General features: G+C 32.1%; 1 protein-coding gene across 1 annotated transcript in view; it reads right to left on the bottom strand.

The window, feature by feature from the left end:
- The window catches only part of LOC143247524 (uncharacterized), a 78134-nt gene that overhangs the window by 35357 nt on the left and 27382 nt on the right, over positions 1 to 15395 (bottom strand). Inside the window, 9 exon segments of the mRNA XM_076495783.1 lie at positions 871 to 2881; positions 6367 to 6649; positions 6785 to 6941; positions 7142 to 7289; positions 7646 to 7813; positions 8038 to 8269; positions 9864 to 10007; positions 12566 to 12790; positions 12936 to 13136. Of these exon segments, the coding sequence (XP_076351898.1) occupies positions 871 to 2881; positions 6367 to 6649; positions 6785 to 6941; positions 7142 to 7289; positions 7646 to 7813; positions 8038 to 8269; positions 9864 to 10007; positions 12566 to 12790; positions 12936 to 13136 (3569 nt within the window).

The raw sequence follows: 15395 nt of genomic DNA, 5'->3' as shown, positions 1-15395 counted from the left end.
ATGTACTATATACAAAAATTGCAACTGCCAACAAACTTCACCAATTTGATGCCTAACATTTATTTGTGAACAGTTTTGTTATGTGTGAAATGTAAGAGATTAACATCTTACTCAATTTTGTTCATGAAGATTGCTACTGTTTTGTCTATGAATATCTTGACTATTTTGATGCTTATGATTTGATAAATTATGCAGTATTGCTTCTGGGATTTTCTAGTAGGCCATCCATGTAGGTACCAACTTCATGAATCAAAGCCATAATGATTAATTTTTGTTTGAAACAAAAACAGTAAATTAAAACAAATGCAATGTTTTGCACGTATATGTACTTAAAATATGGTATGCAAAACTTGATAGATTAATTCAATTTCACAGAATCACTTATTAACTGACAAAACATTACACTTGTCTTCATAGCTTTTTCTTTACAAAGAAATGTAGTAATTTTATTCAAAATTATCCACTTCTCAAATATCTTTGTTGGAAAACTGCCTCTAATTTTCTCAAAACCCTAATGCAAAGTTAAAATAATTTGGATGAAAAGGTAATAAAGGTTAAATTAATACATCTAAATATAAATTTGTTTTATTTTGTGCAAAAGTAAAATTGAAACTTGCATTTTAATTGTAGAAGAACAGAATGAAAGTTTCAGCAACTTTGTTTTTAAGCATTGATGTCCACATTCTTTAAATAAAACATTTTCTGTTTGCTCTCTATGTAATAGTATTTAAAATAAATCAAACTAATGTAAATTAAGAAATAAATGTCAACACCTATTAAAAAGGTAAAAATATTCCAAGATGTTACCTGAAATAAATATTCATATGTTACATTTGCTAAATTAAGTATCCACGGTTACTTCATTCTCACCTGTTATTTAATTCTGCTAATGCAGCCTGCACAGAGGAAGGATCTTGCAGTTTAATTTCATCTACCCTGTAGACAGCTGTTGTTGTATCACTTTTTTGGCCAATGACATTAGTTTTTCCATGCTGTGCTCCCCGTCCACCATTCCTGTTGGTCCCTATTTGACCAACAGTGTTAGAATTTGAAGACCATCCAACATTTCCTCCTCCAGATGTTTGTTTTCTTTCATTTCCACTAGATTTCACAAACTCTTTTCTTTGATCTTTATCTCTATAATCTCTCGATTTGTTATGATCGGCACCACTGTTACTCTTTTTCCCATCAGATGCTGACTTGTAACTTTGTCGATCATATCCAGGTCGTTGGCTAGAAAAACTCTTTTTTACCATTTGATTCTTACCCCCATTGTCTTTTCCATCCCATCCTTTAGTTTCTTCTCGAGAATCATTTCTTTTGTCTTTTCGTTCACCAACATCACTACTCTCTGAGGCTGTTTCCCATTCCTCATTTGGCACATCTGATAAATTTTCCTTATTATAAGGGATATTTCTGTTACCACCGTACCACCCACCTCGAGACCTGCCACCCCGTCCTCGACCTCTAAAAGAGGAATCGTAACTTTCAAAATGTCTTGCTTGTCGTTTCTGAAATCGAGGGGGGACTGGATTATCTATTCTGTTTGACCTCCTCTGCTGTTGTCTTTCTGAAGATTTCGGTCTTCCTGATGTGTCCTTAGCAAAAGAACTCTGTGTATCATTTCCAGAAACTTCTTTTTCCTTTTTGTTAAAATCACAAATTTGCGAGTCTTCAGACTTAAACTCATCCATTTTAAATGTTTGTCTTCCAGATCCAAAAGCTGCTCTGGATGGTGGTGGCCCATATTTACTAGGTCCATATCTCGTCACACCTTGAGAGTTACGAAATGAAACACTACCACCACCACCACCTCTTCCTCGTCTTGAGGGTTCTCCACGAGGTATAAATCCACCTCTAGGAAACTGTTCTTTCTGCTTATCAGATCCTTCTTGGACTCCAAGCATATGCCTAGTTGAAGCATTGCCTTGACAGTTATCTAGCTGCACTTGATCAATTTTGTCTGAAAATTTTGTATCTATTATTGTTTCAAAAGCTCCTCCTGATGTGATAGTTTTTGAGTAGGTAGAACCTTCCACATTTTGCTTCTCAACTGTTGCACTTTCTGTTGTAGAAGCACTGACCTCATCAACTGAAACTTCACTGTCTTCATCCTTTTGACGCAAACGACTAGGTTTACTCTCATCTACGTCTGAAGTAGAGCTTTCTTCAGTGTTTTGTTCTTTTGGAGGATCTTTAGCTCTCTCTTTTTCCTTTTGCCGTTCAAATCTTGGACCTCTTTCAACACAAGAACGACGATACTCCCTTCTTCCTCTAAGACCCCCTGCACCATAACCACCTCTACCACGTCCTCTACCAGTGTCAAATCTATTTCCTCCTTTTGAACGAGGTCCCATTCCTCGGTCACGCCCCCGATCTCTTCGTTTTTCTCCTCCAAAACTTTCACCCTTTTCTCGACGAATTGTAGTGGAATCAGTTTTTTCAACAAGTTCCAATTTTTCAGTCTCTTTTGTTTCTTTGTGTGTTTGGTTTTCTTTAGAATCATTTTTAGATCTGTCATCAACTAACAAGTCTGTTTTGCTCTCAGTTTTTAATTTATCTGTACCAGATACAACCTGTGCTACTGTTCTCTCAGTGGTTATTTTTGTGCTAACTGTTTCTTCTTGTTTTACAGAAAGGTTATGTATATTTTGACTAGGTTTTTCTTCCTGAACCAGGGCTTTCACAGCATCCTCCACTTTTTTGTTCAAAGGCTCAGAGCCAGTGTCCTTTGGAGATTCTGTTTTTCTTTCTGATGCACTGGATGAAGCAGATGTAGTTGATGTAGACCTCTTCAGTGATGTGAAGTTTTTCTTTGGGGGACTCATGCTTTCTAGCTGTTGCTGTGTGATTGGCGGGGGATGGGAATGCCACTCACGACCTATCATAAGAGACATGAAGCCACTGATGGAATTAGAGAATAAAAACCTAGTAATCTAACAGTCACAATTCCTTTAAATCCATTTTAAATCTGACCACTAATTGCCAATACAATTATTGTATGACATATTAAGAAACCAACATTTGTTAACCTGATGTTAAAGCAAAATAAGTGTAAAGTACATTATATTTTTTCTTCTAAGAAAGAAACTGAATGATTACTTTCTCCTAGATGCGATTTGGATAATTTTTATTTTACCTGCAAAATTCATTTATTTTCTGTTGAAGATAAAAGCATAAAATTGTGCAACACATTCTATAAACTATGCAATATTACATACAAGCTTTCAAAGATTCATTTTCTGTGTTCATAAACACATGTAATCGATTAACTTAAAATCAAATTTAAAATCTCTTTCATTTATTCAGCACAGAGGTAATGAAAATACTTTAAAATTCCACATGTAAACAAGAAAGTTATTCTTTCAGTATTTAGTGAAAATTCTGAAACTAGGATCATCAACTTAAAATTGTATTAATAATTATCAATTTTATATGCAGAGCCTGAAAAATAAATCCTTGAAAGCTGCTACATGCTGAAATTGTAATTTACACCATTTAAAGATCTCAAAGCACTAAACATTTTATTAACTAAAAATGTTATATAACTTACTAATTACAAACTAAGTTAATAAATATATACTATGTAGGAATGTATGATACAATACTACCTTATAATGCCATCAGTAATACTTTTTGATATAATAGTGTGGTGTCTTAGCTCACAAAAATTTACTATCACCTGCTACTTTGGCTCATTGCCACATAGCTTCAGAGGATAAAGTCATTACAGTCTGCCACAAAAGTCCCAAGTGCAAAGCCTAAAGACATGAATGTGAAGTTCATCTGAATTTGAATTTTGGATGTTGAAAATTGAGGTGGAAAAGGAATTTGGAAATAAAGAGTTATTAATAATGCATTTGTAAAGGGCAGATTTAAAACTTTTTAGCCACTTGCAGCCATAGCTGTGTAAAAAACAATTTGCTATCACTGGATACAGATCAGATTCATCTGTTTGGTTACAAATAAAGTCACTAAACAGGAAATGATATAAATTTATGAAAACAAGATGTTTTAAACCAAGATACTGACTGCTTAGTGTCAAAGAAATAAAGCTATCATGTTGTTAATTGCCAAAGGTTTAGAGCACTATTAAGTTAACTCGCTTTTGATGAGTTTAGTTATTAAATGAAAATGCTGATTGTTTCTAAATGATCAACAGAAGTTTTATACAAGAGGAAGTGACAGCCAACTGCTACTCCAAGAAATGTGATGCACAGAAAAAATGCTCTATATTATGTTCATATTTGATTCAACATGCACTAAAATGCTTTCTTAGCATTTTTATCAAATATTCCACACATTCTTGGTTAATGATATACAGTCATTAACAAGAAAATGTACCACAGTACAAATACATACTTGCATGCCTAGAATATACAACAGAAAGCACATGTATTATTCAGTACCTACAATTATCACTCCAGTTGTTGTTGTTTAGAACAGTTACTTTCCCATCACAATATACATAAAACTGTAAAAACATTGAAGTTAGCTGTTCTGTTAATCCTGCTGTCTCTACAGCCAAGTAAAAATTGTGAATCTTTTTTTCATTTATTTAGTTACCCAGTTTTTTTTGTTAGAGAACTGCCTGCTTCCATCTCTCTCTAAAATCCCAACATGCATAACACCTCAGTCTCACTATAATGGAGCAGTGACATTTGTACTGAAAACAAACCTTACAAATTCATATAATCATAAGCTATTGCTAGATCTAAAGGATTTTTCAGCTCAGGTTTTGTTCAATGAAAATCTTCGACTTGCTCAATACTTTTTAATGTCATAGAAGTATCAGTATTTAAACCTGCATATGATTGCTTTGAAGCCATATGCCTGATAGAACAAATTCACCTACTTTAATCAGTCGCAATACAATTAGAAATCCAAATGGTCTGGAATCTTTCATTCTCCTCCATAAACACTTGAAATCTCTAAAAAAGATTTTTCAGCATTCTGCAAAGTGGCTTATTCATCTACTTTTATTATTCTGGGATCAAACCTTAAATTTTCCTTGCATTTTTTAAAACCTCAACCAAAAAACTAACTCAAAAATGTATTTTTTTCTGAACACAACTGATTGTTTATCAGCAGCAAAGCAAAACCACTTTTCACAACTTAACATTCAGCTTGAACTATCAACAACTTGTAAATAGACTTGGAGATACTTTTCTGCTGCTAATCTGTCCATAAGTTTGTCACTTTCTCATTTCTTCACTGTTTCAGAGTCAAGATGTTTCTGTAAACATTTGAGCCAACTATTGATAACTGAGTTTTTAAAACAGTTTCTTTATGCAGAAATAACATCAAGATTTTTTTAGCCACTGCACATTCCATGAGTTAGGACAGAGGAAACCAATAACTATCTGGTTATACACTCACACTGACATCCATTTTTATGGCCTGACTTCAGTGTTTAAGATAAAGAAAACTAAAGACACAACTTACCTCTTTGAAATCCAAGTTTGAAAAAACATGGTAGACTTTTCACATATTAAAATGGCTGAAAATTCCACTAGGGATATTTCAAGCTGTTTATTGGTTATTCACATGTCATATATGGTAGTAAGAATATAAGGGACCATTTCTAAAAGTTGTAAGAGGTAAATGGGGCCCACCATGTTTGATTCAGTGCATCAGCCATAACTTAGTACAATAAAAAAGATAAGGTTTTTAATTTTTATTCTAGTTTGTCAGTATTGATAATCTGGATTCCTAATTTGCACAAAAGTATACTTCGTATTTAACATCACATACATCTACAATCTACTTTCCCTATGACTCACAAAATTCTATGTAGGAGAGTTATTTTAATATTTGCTTTTAAATTAAGAAACTGAAATATAATAAAATTTGAATTATAACCTACAAGTTAATTGCAAACTAACTAGCACAGATTTATAATAGTTCAATAAAATTTTAAATGCAATGACATTGCTTTCGATCCATTACAGAAAGGTTGAACAAAATAGTGCATTTAATTTACAAGCTGAATTACAACTAAGCTTAAAGAACCTATACAAGTACTAACATATAATTTAACTTTACATTTCAATAATAAAATCCAAATTAAAAACACATTATTTTAGGCCAAGTCTTATAAAATCTGGTTATTTTTTGTCCTTGAACTATAATTTCTAAGGAATAAAATAGCAACATCAAATAACATTAATATTAGAATTTAGATTTCTAACGTTTTCTTTTCACTGTTCTAAACAGAGCACAAGAAAGCAAGAAAGAATGCTAAACTACAAAAAAACATTTCTTAAAAGATTTATAACCATTTTTAAAGTTTAGTTTTATTTATCTAAGCTGGTGTATCAACCACTCAAAATAATTTATAACATTAAACTGTTCCACAACACTTACGTTTGGTGTCTTGAGAAGTAGATGAATCATTCCATTCAAAACTACTTTTTCTGTCACTTTTTCTTTCTTTGTCTCCTATTTTATGTTCTTTTTCCCTTTCTCCAAGTTTACGTTCTTTGTCAGACTGGGAACTTTGGCTTCCTTGTCGTGAAACAGTTGTTCTCTCTTCTCTTGAATCCCGACTGGTTCTACTATCTCTACTTTCTGGCCTTGATGGTCTGTCTTTGTTCCATTTTTCCAGAGTTTGACTTGACTTTACTTCAGTTGATTCATCAAAAGGATCCTTAAGTGAGGCAATATAAGATTTGAAAAAAATATTTTTTTTTCAAACACCTAAAATCAAAACACCATGCTATTTATTACTTTTCTTTTTTGGATCTGAATATATACTACATGTATATATTGTTCAATATCATACCTGTAACTTTTGGCTTTCTTCAAATGCATTGGCCCAAGATTCTATGTCTTTTTCACCAATTTCATCTTTGAATGATAATTCCTTCTTTTCTTCTTCATATGGAGGTTTCTTTTCTTTTTCTCTGTAATGAAGATCTGGACTGTCAACGTCTCTTTTCCTAAAAGCAACAACTTTTTGGTTACTTTACTAAATCTCAAAAGTATGATTATTCTTAGAATAAACAATCCACTCTCAAGTATAATGTGGTTACGTTTGTTTCCTTTATAAAAATTAAGAAGAGACCTGACACTGTTTATTTAAGTAAAATGTTCAATGTATATAAAATAAAGCAAGTATTCATCTCTACTGCAAACATACCTTTGGTCTCTATCTTCACTGGAATATCTATTTTCATCTTTTTCTGAAGATCGATCAAAATCAGGTTGGCGTTGATCATACCCTCTTCCATGGTCAGAAGAATCAGCATAGAAAGGTACTGGTGGGCCACGCCAATTATCATAAGGACCTACATACAAAATATTACTACCTATTTCCTATGAACTTTGAATACAAGTTATTACACAATATTCTTAAGCTCTCAAAAATGTGTCATATTTCACACTTATGTTCTACCTCTCAGATAACATTGTTTTTCATACAAATTATACAGCATAATTTTGTATCAAAATAAAATAAGATCCAGTTTTAAAATTTAAAATTTTATGTAATGTTAAGAAAACGTTTATATCATACATGTGACAAATAGATATACTTGTAGAGCATTATAAATGTCTAAATATATTAACAGAAGTAATTCCTTCATATTCTTTGTCCTTCACATTTACAGTCACAAATATCTGGTTGGATAAAAAGAAAAGCTACCTTGAGGATGGCTGAGAGGTCGTCTATCTCTCGTCCAGCACTGGCCATCTCTATTGTCTCTTTCATATGGGGGCACTACCAAGTCTGGTGTGCGATGTTCACCTTCACAGCTTTCTGTTCCAGAGCCTAAACTGTCCGAGCGTGATCGTGGCAGAGACTTAGGAGGAACTGAGAAATCAAAATGTCAATGCCGACTTTAAATTGAAAGTTTAGCATCTTAAAACTCGTGTATTCTTTACCATAAATCTCTTTACTTGATAAGAAAATTAAGTTAAAATACCCAGATCATTAACACCCACAAAATTTTAATGTGTAAAATTTGCTATAATTCACTTGAATTTGTGCCAAAATATATCAGTGAAAAAGACAGTATGTAAAACTCAAATACATACCTGGTATCTGCCCAACATAAGCTGAGGGTGGCATACCACCCCAACGAGGATCATAGTTCATGGGAACAGAAGGAGGAATCGGCAGTGCTCCATGTCCCGATGATGGAGTTGATGAAGAGGATCCCTGACCTCCTGGCTGCTGCCTCAAATACTGTTGTTGTCTAAGCAGCTCTTGCTGCTTTTGAAAACGTGGTGGAACATTTTTCTGGAATTCTCTTGAAAAGTTGAAGCCCTGAGGGGAAGGGGGAGAAAAATTCAGATTTTCTAATAAAATAAAGCTCAGAAGACTTGAAGTTATTACATTCCAATTAACATTCTCGAATGGAATAAATTCTAAGTATCTGCAATTTTATTGCTCGTGCGAGTTTTTTAATAAACTTCAGAGATTAGAATACCCTCATTAATCTCAATACACCCTTTGTTAGTCTGCTAAAGTTTCATGAAAATATGAAAAATGTACAATACTTAACATTTTTTAAAATAAAAATATTAACCTATTTCACTTCTAAAGAATGCTTTTATGGACAATGTACATTCCGAAATAAAACATCTAGCAGTTACAAGCTTTGTTTTTCTTTTTTAAACTTTTAAACATACATTTTAGTTTTCTGTAAATTTGCTTACAATTCCCAAGCTTTAGTACAAGTGAACGTGGTATTTGTACCATGAAAATTACATATTTCCTTTGTAGAATGATTTACTGTTTTAAACCTGTGTTTCTGAATGTTAAATAGCTTCATGAAAAGAAGTTTATATCAGGAGGTAATGTCTGCAATTTTTGTTTATATATGTTAAAAATTATTTTCATATTTTAATATATGCAGTTTTGGGTTTATTATCCAGACCTTTTGGAAAGACTTAAAAATGAATAGAAAGATGAAAGGGAAATGTAGGTGTAATAAATTTAACTTTCAGGATTAAAATACAACTAACATACAAAGCTACTTCAAAAATATGTAATTTTATTCCACTCAAAATTTTATATTTCTAGTGAAATAAACTAAGATGAACATTATTTTTGTATATACTATTACTAAAATCAGACTAATTTATCTGGCCATTCCACCCCTCAAAAGTAAGCCTAAAATCCTTTAAATTATATTTACTTGTAATATATGAAAAATGACAAATAGCACTGAATGAACTGTATTCTTTAATACTGTATCTGAAAGATTATCTTCAAATTAAGTACACTTTATTTTTTTGATTGACAGATGTTCATAAACAGTTTATTACAAACAGCTTAAATGTTATTATTATTCAGCTTTAAGTAACTAATGAAATTTTGTTACTCTATTGCCTAGTTAGAAAGACAGTTAAACTATATTAATTTTGGGGCTTTTGTCTATGACCCAATACATTTTGTTCTATTGCTCATAAAGTGAAAGCTACACATATCTAAATTTGAAAAAGTTTAAAAAGAAGTCAGAGCAAGAACTGACAGCTTGCATTTGCAAGATCTCATTAGGTAATGCAAGATGTTTACGCTAAATGCTAATGATCTACTGTTGTGATTTAATATTGTTTGAAAGGAAGATTACTTCAATCAGTCACACATGATAAAAATTAATAGCAAAAACTTTATAAAAAATAATCAAGTTAACATTACACACTGAAAGAATTAATGTACTGTTAATTATATTCCTTATTCAACTTTTCATTTCAAATCTAACAATTTCATTAGTTAGGGTAGAACATAAAACAGACCGAATTTTAAACATGAAGAAAAAAAAATTATGTATTACAATCCTCTAATGTTTGGGGTGGGGGTTTAATTAATCAAGTGAGAATAAAAACAACTAAAGAATACAACATGCCACTCTAACCTGAAACCCTACCAACTGTCTCTCTCTAAAATCACGATCTCTCTCTCTTTCACGTCCATCCCTACTGGGTAGCTTTTCTTCCTTATTTTCACTGCTGTGTCTAGATCTTTCTTTTTCATCAGGTTCTATTGGATCCCGGTTTTCCTGATATTAAATTACATTGCATTATGGTAACAAATGCTTTACAAAAATTATGTTGCATTACAATCCAACTATTTCCAAATTTTTAATATGAATGATAACCAGTCCCCTTGAAAAAGAAAAATATGCAGGCTCAATAGATTTCAATACAATCTGTCAAAAGAAAATGAGTTAAAATAGCTATCATGGGCTCCTCCAGAACTCGCACACAAAGCTTTATATAATTTTAACACAAACTCTGTAATAGTGAAAATATCTTAACCCTCTCCCCATGGGCAAAGTACACGTCATGACCTTTATTGAAGTTAGTTATCATTATCATCAATCTATACAAATCTTATAATAAAAATAGTTAATAAACAAATTTTTTTAAACAAAAGTTTCACATTTTTAACCTGAAAAAATATTTTTAAAAACCCTTAATCCCCTCTAATAAAAGAATTGTAACATTTGCTCTCCAGGTTTTCCCTGGGTTTATTTACCATCCCTCTTGTGTAATACAGAATTTAACACAAGTTACTTATAACAGTTATTACTCATGCAAAACATTTTTTAAATAGCATTCCATCCTGTTTGTTTATAGCCATATACTAGAAAATCATCCCTTTCACATTCACATCTTCTCTTGCACAAATAGTCAGTAGTTCTGCAAAGTTTAACACTATATTACTTATAACCACAGAAATCAAAGTTTTAATATATATTACATGGTTTCCATACAGAGAACTTTAATTTTACTTCCAATTCAAACTGGTGTTCTGCATCACAAAATGCCAAACCAACCGATTCAAAACTTTATTCCCAGGGGAAACGCATCAAAGAATTTAGCTGAATTTCATTAGCATTCTTAGGAAGTCAGAAAAACTGTTGGTCAGAGGACCTTGCATTTTGTGTTCTTTGGTGCATTGTCTGATTAAATAACAAGTTTTGTAGTGTAATACTGTCTCACCATTAAGTATAAAAAATTAGTTTCATCAACAAGAGAGCAAAACAAGACTACAATGAACCAGGTATATTTGTTTTTCACATGTGGAAAGTAAAACTTTAGGGAAGACCAAAATGTATCTCAGAATGGCTAGTACAGGTATTAACACCTTTTCAGGTTAGGGAAGATAATTAAAAGCTTAACAGGTTAGTGGAGTGCTTGTGGTTAAGGTGGTACATAAGAAATTCTGTAGGGTAATATGAGCTACATGTTCAAGTGATTTTACACTTTGTGATGACAGTAATAGTAAAGACATGCTCCAAATGCCAATAAAACAAAAGAAGAAACAGGTGTATCCTGTTACAAGCTTAGATATTTAGGATTAGCAAACCGAGTTTCCTATTAAAATATAAAATAAAAAGAAATGTAAAAACGGTTTGTTTGGGTTGAGAAAATTTTTTACGTATAGGAGTAAACAAAGTTTCAACCTTCTTTGGTCATTGTCAGGTTCACAAAGGCTTACTGACTGGTAGCTGACCACATGTTTGTAGGCAGTTGTGTAATTGTGCTTAGAAAATGTAAAGGGCATGCTTAGATGTTGGATATATTTATTAACATAGGTATAAAAGTGTTCCTTTGTATTGGTTTATTTTAGGCTTGAGTTATTGTACAAGTAAGGTTTCTTTAATTCTGCATTTGTTTATACTTGTTTCTTTATTTAGTATTTGGGTATTTTCTATGGTTATGTTGTGTTCATTTGATTTGTAGTGTTTGAAAACATGTGAAGGTGACTGTGTTCCTTGAATCTGGTTTCCATTTTTCTACTTGTTTCTCCAATACAGAAGTTGAGGCAGTTATCACATTGTATTTTATAAATAATGTTGGTGTGGTGTTTGTCAGTGGAGTTTTTACATTAGTACAGACCTTAGTTTTGTGCCTGGTTTTTTAATAAATTTGGTATTAACTAGAATGTCATATTTTGTTACTAGTTTTTGCCAAATGTTGGTTAATTTTCTGCTGATGTCGGGAATATATGGTACGCAGCAGTATATGGTTTCGCATATATAAACGAGGTTTTATGCAAATGAAAGAATTTTCATTTGAAATAAAGATCTGTAATCTCAACATGAAATTCACTGTTTGGAAATTTCTCACAAAGCTACTCGAGGGTTATCTGTGCTAGCCGTCCCTAATTTAGCAGTGCAAGACTAGAGGGAAGGCAACTAGTCATCACTGCCCACCACTAACTCTTGGGCTACTCTTTTACCAACGAATAGTGGAACAGACTGTCACATTATAATGCCCCCACAGCTAAAAGGGCAAGCATGTTTGGTGTGACCAGGATTTGAACCTGTGAGCCTCAGAATACGAGTCGAACACTTTAACCCACCTGGCCATCCCGGGTGCAAATCACTTTGTACTTGGAGCAGTTAACTGCTGGATTCTAAAGTTTCTTTTTAATAAACAATATTTTAATGCAAATTTGATTTGTTTTTGTATATGGAAAAATGTGTAGTACTGAGAGCTTGTGAAGTTGCAATTTTTATATCTATAAATTTGGTCAAACTGGATCAAATCAACTGAGCCTATAGCACAACAATTAAAAACTTTTCCTTTTATATTAACACAATCTCACCTTAGACAGCTTTTTATCTTCTAGTGCCTTCAACTTTTCTTGTGCACCTTGCTTGATTTGTTCATAGCGTTTTTCTTCTTCTTCTCGTCTCTGACGTGCACGTTCGACTGCCACGTTCATTTCATCAGAATGCTGACGTCTTCTTTGGCGCTAAATTTCATCATCATCTGCCAGATCAGGGCGTGGCCCTTGTCTTCCTGGAGCTCCAGGAGGAAATCCTGGGTGCTATAAAGATAATATGAATGTCATCTATACAAGATGTTGGCATTTTTATGTACAAATGTTGTTAAAATTAAGAATTCGTTTAATTTTTCCATTCAGGAAAACTTTCTTAAAAAGGCAGGTCACCAAAAAAAAATTTGATACAAACCTGTTGTGGTGGTGGATGAGGAGGTCCCATTCTTAGGTGAGGAGGAGGATAAGGGCCTCCAGGTGGTGGCATTGGTGGAGGACCCCGATAGTCAAATGGCATTCGTTGTTGAGGCTGTGCCTGCCACTGACATGGCAAGTCTACTTGTAAAGGAGGTGTAGGTCGACCCTGCCGCTGCGGCCACTGTTTCCTTCTTTCATCCTTGACAAAATTAATAACAAGTATCTGTTATACTGAAAATAAAACTTATAAATCATCTTGATGCAACTTACTGATTTTTAAGCAAAGTAAACTAATAACAGTTAGTCTGCAGTACATCAATAAAACCATGAAATGAACAGAATGTGTGAGAAAATCAAATTAAAAAACTGATAATTTAGTTCGTTCTTATGAATACTGGTATCAGAGAAAAGGAAAATATGGAATTGTTCCCATTATTTTAAATTTTAACTTTTTTCTCTCTTTACATTAAGAAATGTTCCATTTACTGTTAAGGGTAGAGAAAATAAATTTCCATTTCTGCATGTGCACTTGCAAGTGAGATTTTACAAGTAAAATTGTAATTTGACTAATTTTTAAATAAAAAATAAGTATAAACTAAATAAAATTGCAAAAAAATTGTAAAAAAACACTTTTATTCCACATAGTTTCAAATGGTAATTATCACCTATAATCAAAATGTTTAGATTCTGCAGAATTTGTCCATCACAAAGGTGTATAAATATGAAGAACTTGTAATTCCTTATAAACACTTATCCATATCTTTTATGTGACCATTCTTTCCACAGGTGGTTGTACAAAAATGTATTAATAGTTAGAGTCTCTCATGTCACACTAAGATCAACAGCTGTTCAGTAACTAATAAATCTGCCTCAAAACCAGAAAAACCAATGGCTAGAAATGATTGGTTAAAATTAGTTTCTATCAACATTAATATAAAAGTAAATGAAGTAGGTGACCTGTAATTTATGGTTTCTGAGAAAAGAATAAATGAATTTATATAAGAATTACAGGATATATAATAGTAATAATACAATCATATAACAGTGGAAAATAAGATAAAGGACTGATACAAAATTTAGAAAACTAAGTAACAACCAATTAACCTGGAAGTTACATTCTCGATTTTAATTAATCATTTTTGTTATATTAAATCTGTTTGGAAACCAGAATATTCTATGGGAAGATAGCAAATATGGATATGAAGGATTAATAAATACATTAAGATAGGAGTTATCCAACAGCAAACTATTTACATGAATTATTTTTGTATAACATAGTTGTTACTCTAACAAATACAATGAATCCTCACTTAACACAAAACTATTATTAAAGACATAAAGCTTAAGATAAACAATTTGGAAATATATCACTTAAATCAGCCTAGGCCTACAATTAAAGTGCAAGTTTTATTTCTATCAATCAACACTCCAGTGTTTATGCAATTTTTGTAACTATATAGCTGCTTCAATAAAGAGATAAAAAATCTAAATAATTAGTAAGAGAAAAGTTAAAAAAATCACTAGATACACAAAATGGAACATATCTTTTTGACAGTAACTTCCATTATATCTTAAAGCTTGAATGAAAAAACAATGAGTACATTGTTATTAATGTTTTATTGAAAATATAATTACAAACAGATTTAAGTAATTTAGGCATACTGAAAATTATTTTTTTTCCCTATTTTCACTACTTCAACACTAAAAAGATCAATGAACAATGAAAGAAATATTCAAAAATATGACAAAATCAATACCTTTTTGTAGAATGACTGCAAATTGTAACATAACTGCAATTATTTATCAAGCTTCAAGACTGTTTCCTTGTGCATTTTTCAAAAACAATTTGTTTTTGTTTGTTTTTTAGTGGGGATACTTAGGTTAAAAATGCGTATTTATATTCATATAGTATTACTGTCTGCCCAGATAATTATTTTATAAGGTGTGGCTAGATCTTTACCAAATTTGGTATGGAAATTAATTTTGTCCATGAGGAAATGCATAGAATTTGTTTGAGACTTTCTGCACATATTTGTTACCATTACTACTTCAAACCACATTGCTGTATATTCTCCAAATTTGGCTCCACGAGGATATATACAAGTCTGTTATATCACATTCTGTTCTGTAGGTTTTAGACATTTTTTTAAAAGAATTACATGGAATGGAAACAACTTTGTTCTAAATATAACATTTCATTAACCAAATTTATGTAGCTTCCATTCAGAGCACAAATAAGTTGAGAGGACTTAACTTCTAAGTGCACTTTACATGTTTAGTTTAACATATACTGACAAAATTTAAATTCTAAATGTGATGGTATAAAAACACTAATCTTTTCATGTGCATATCTCAAAGGATTCTGTTTGCTGTTTTCTCAAAGAAAACAAGAACCACACTTAACTACCTGTATTTCCCACAGGAAACCAGATCCCAGAGACTGTGCCATCTGGGGATT

The sequence above is a fragment of the Tachypleus tridentatus genome, chromosome 3, assembly GCF_004210375.1.
Source record: "Tachypleus tridentatus isolate NWPU-2018 chromosome 3, ASM421037v1, whole genome shotgun sequence".
NCBI lineage: Eukaryota > Metazoa > Arthropoda > Merostomata > Xiphosura > Limulidae > Tachypleus > Tachypleus tridentatus.
This window is presented reverse-complemented; position numbering and strand designations above follow the sequence as displayed.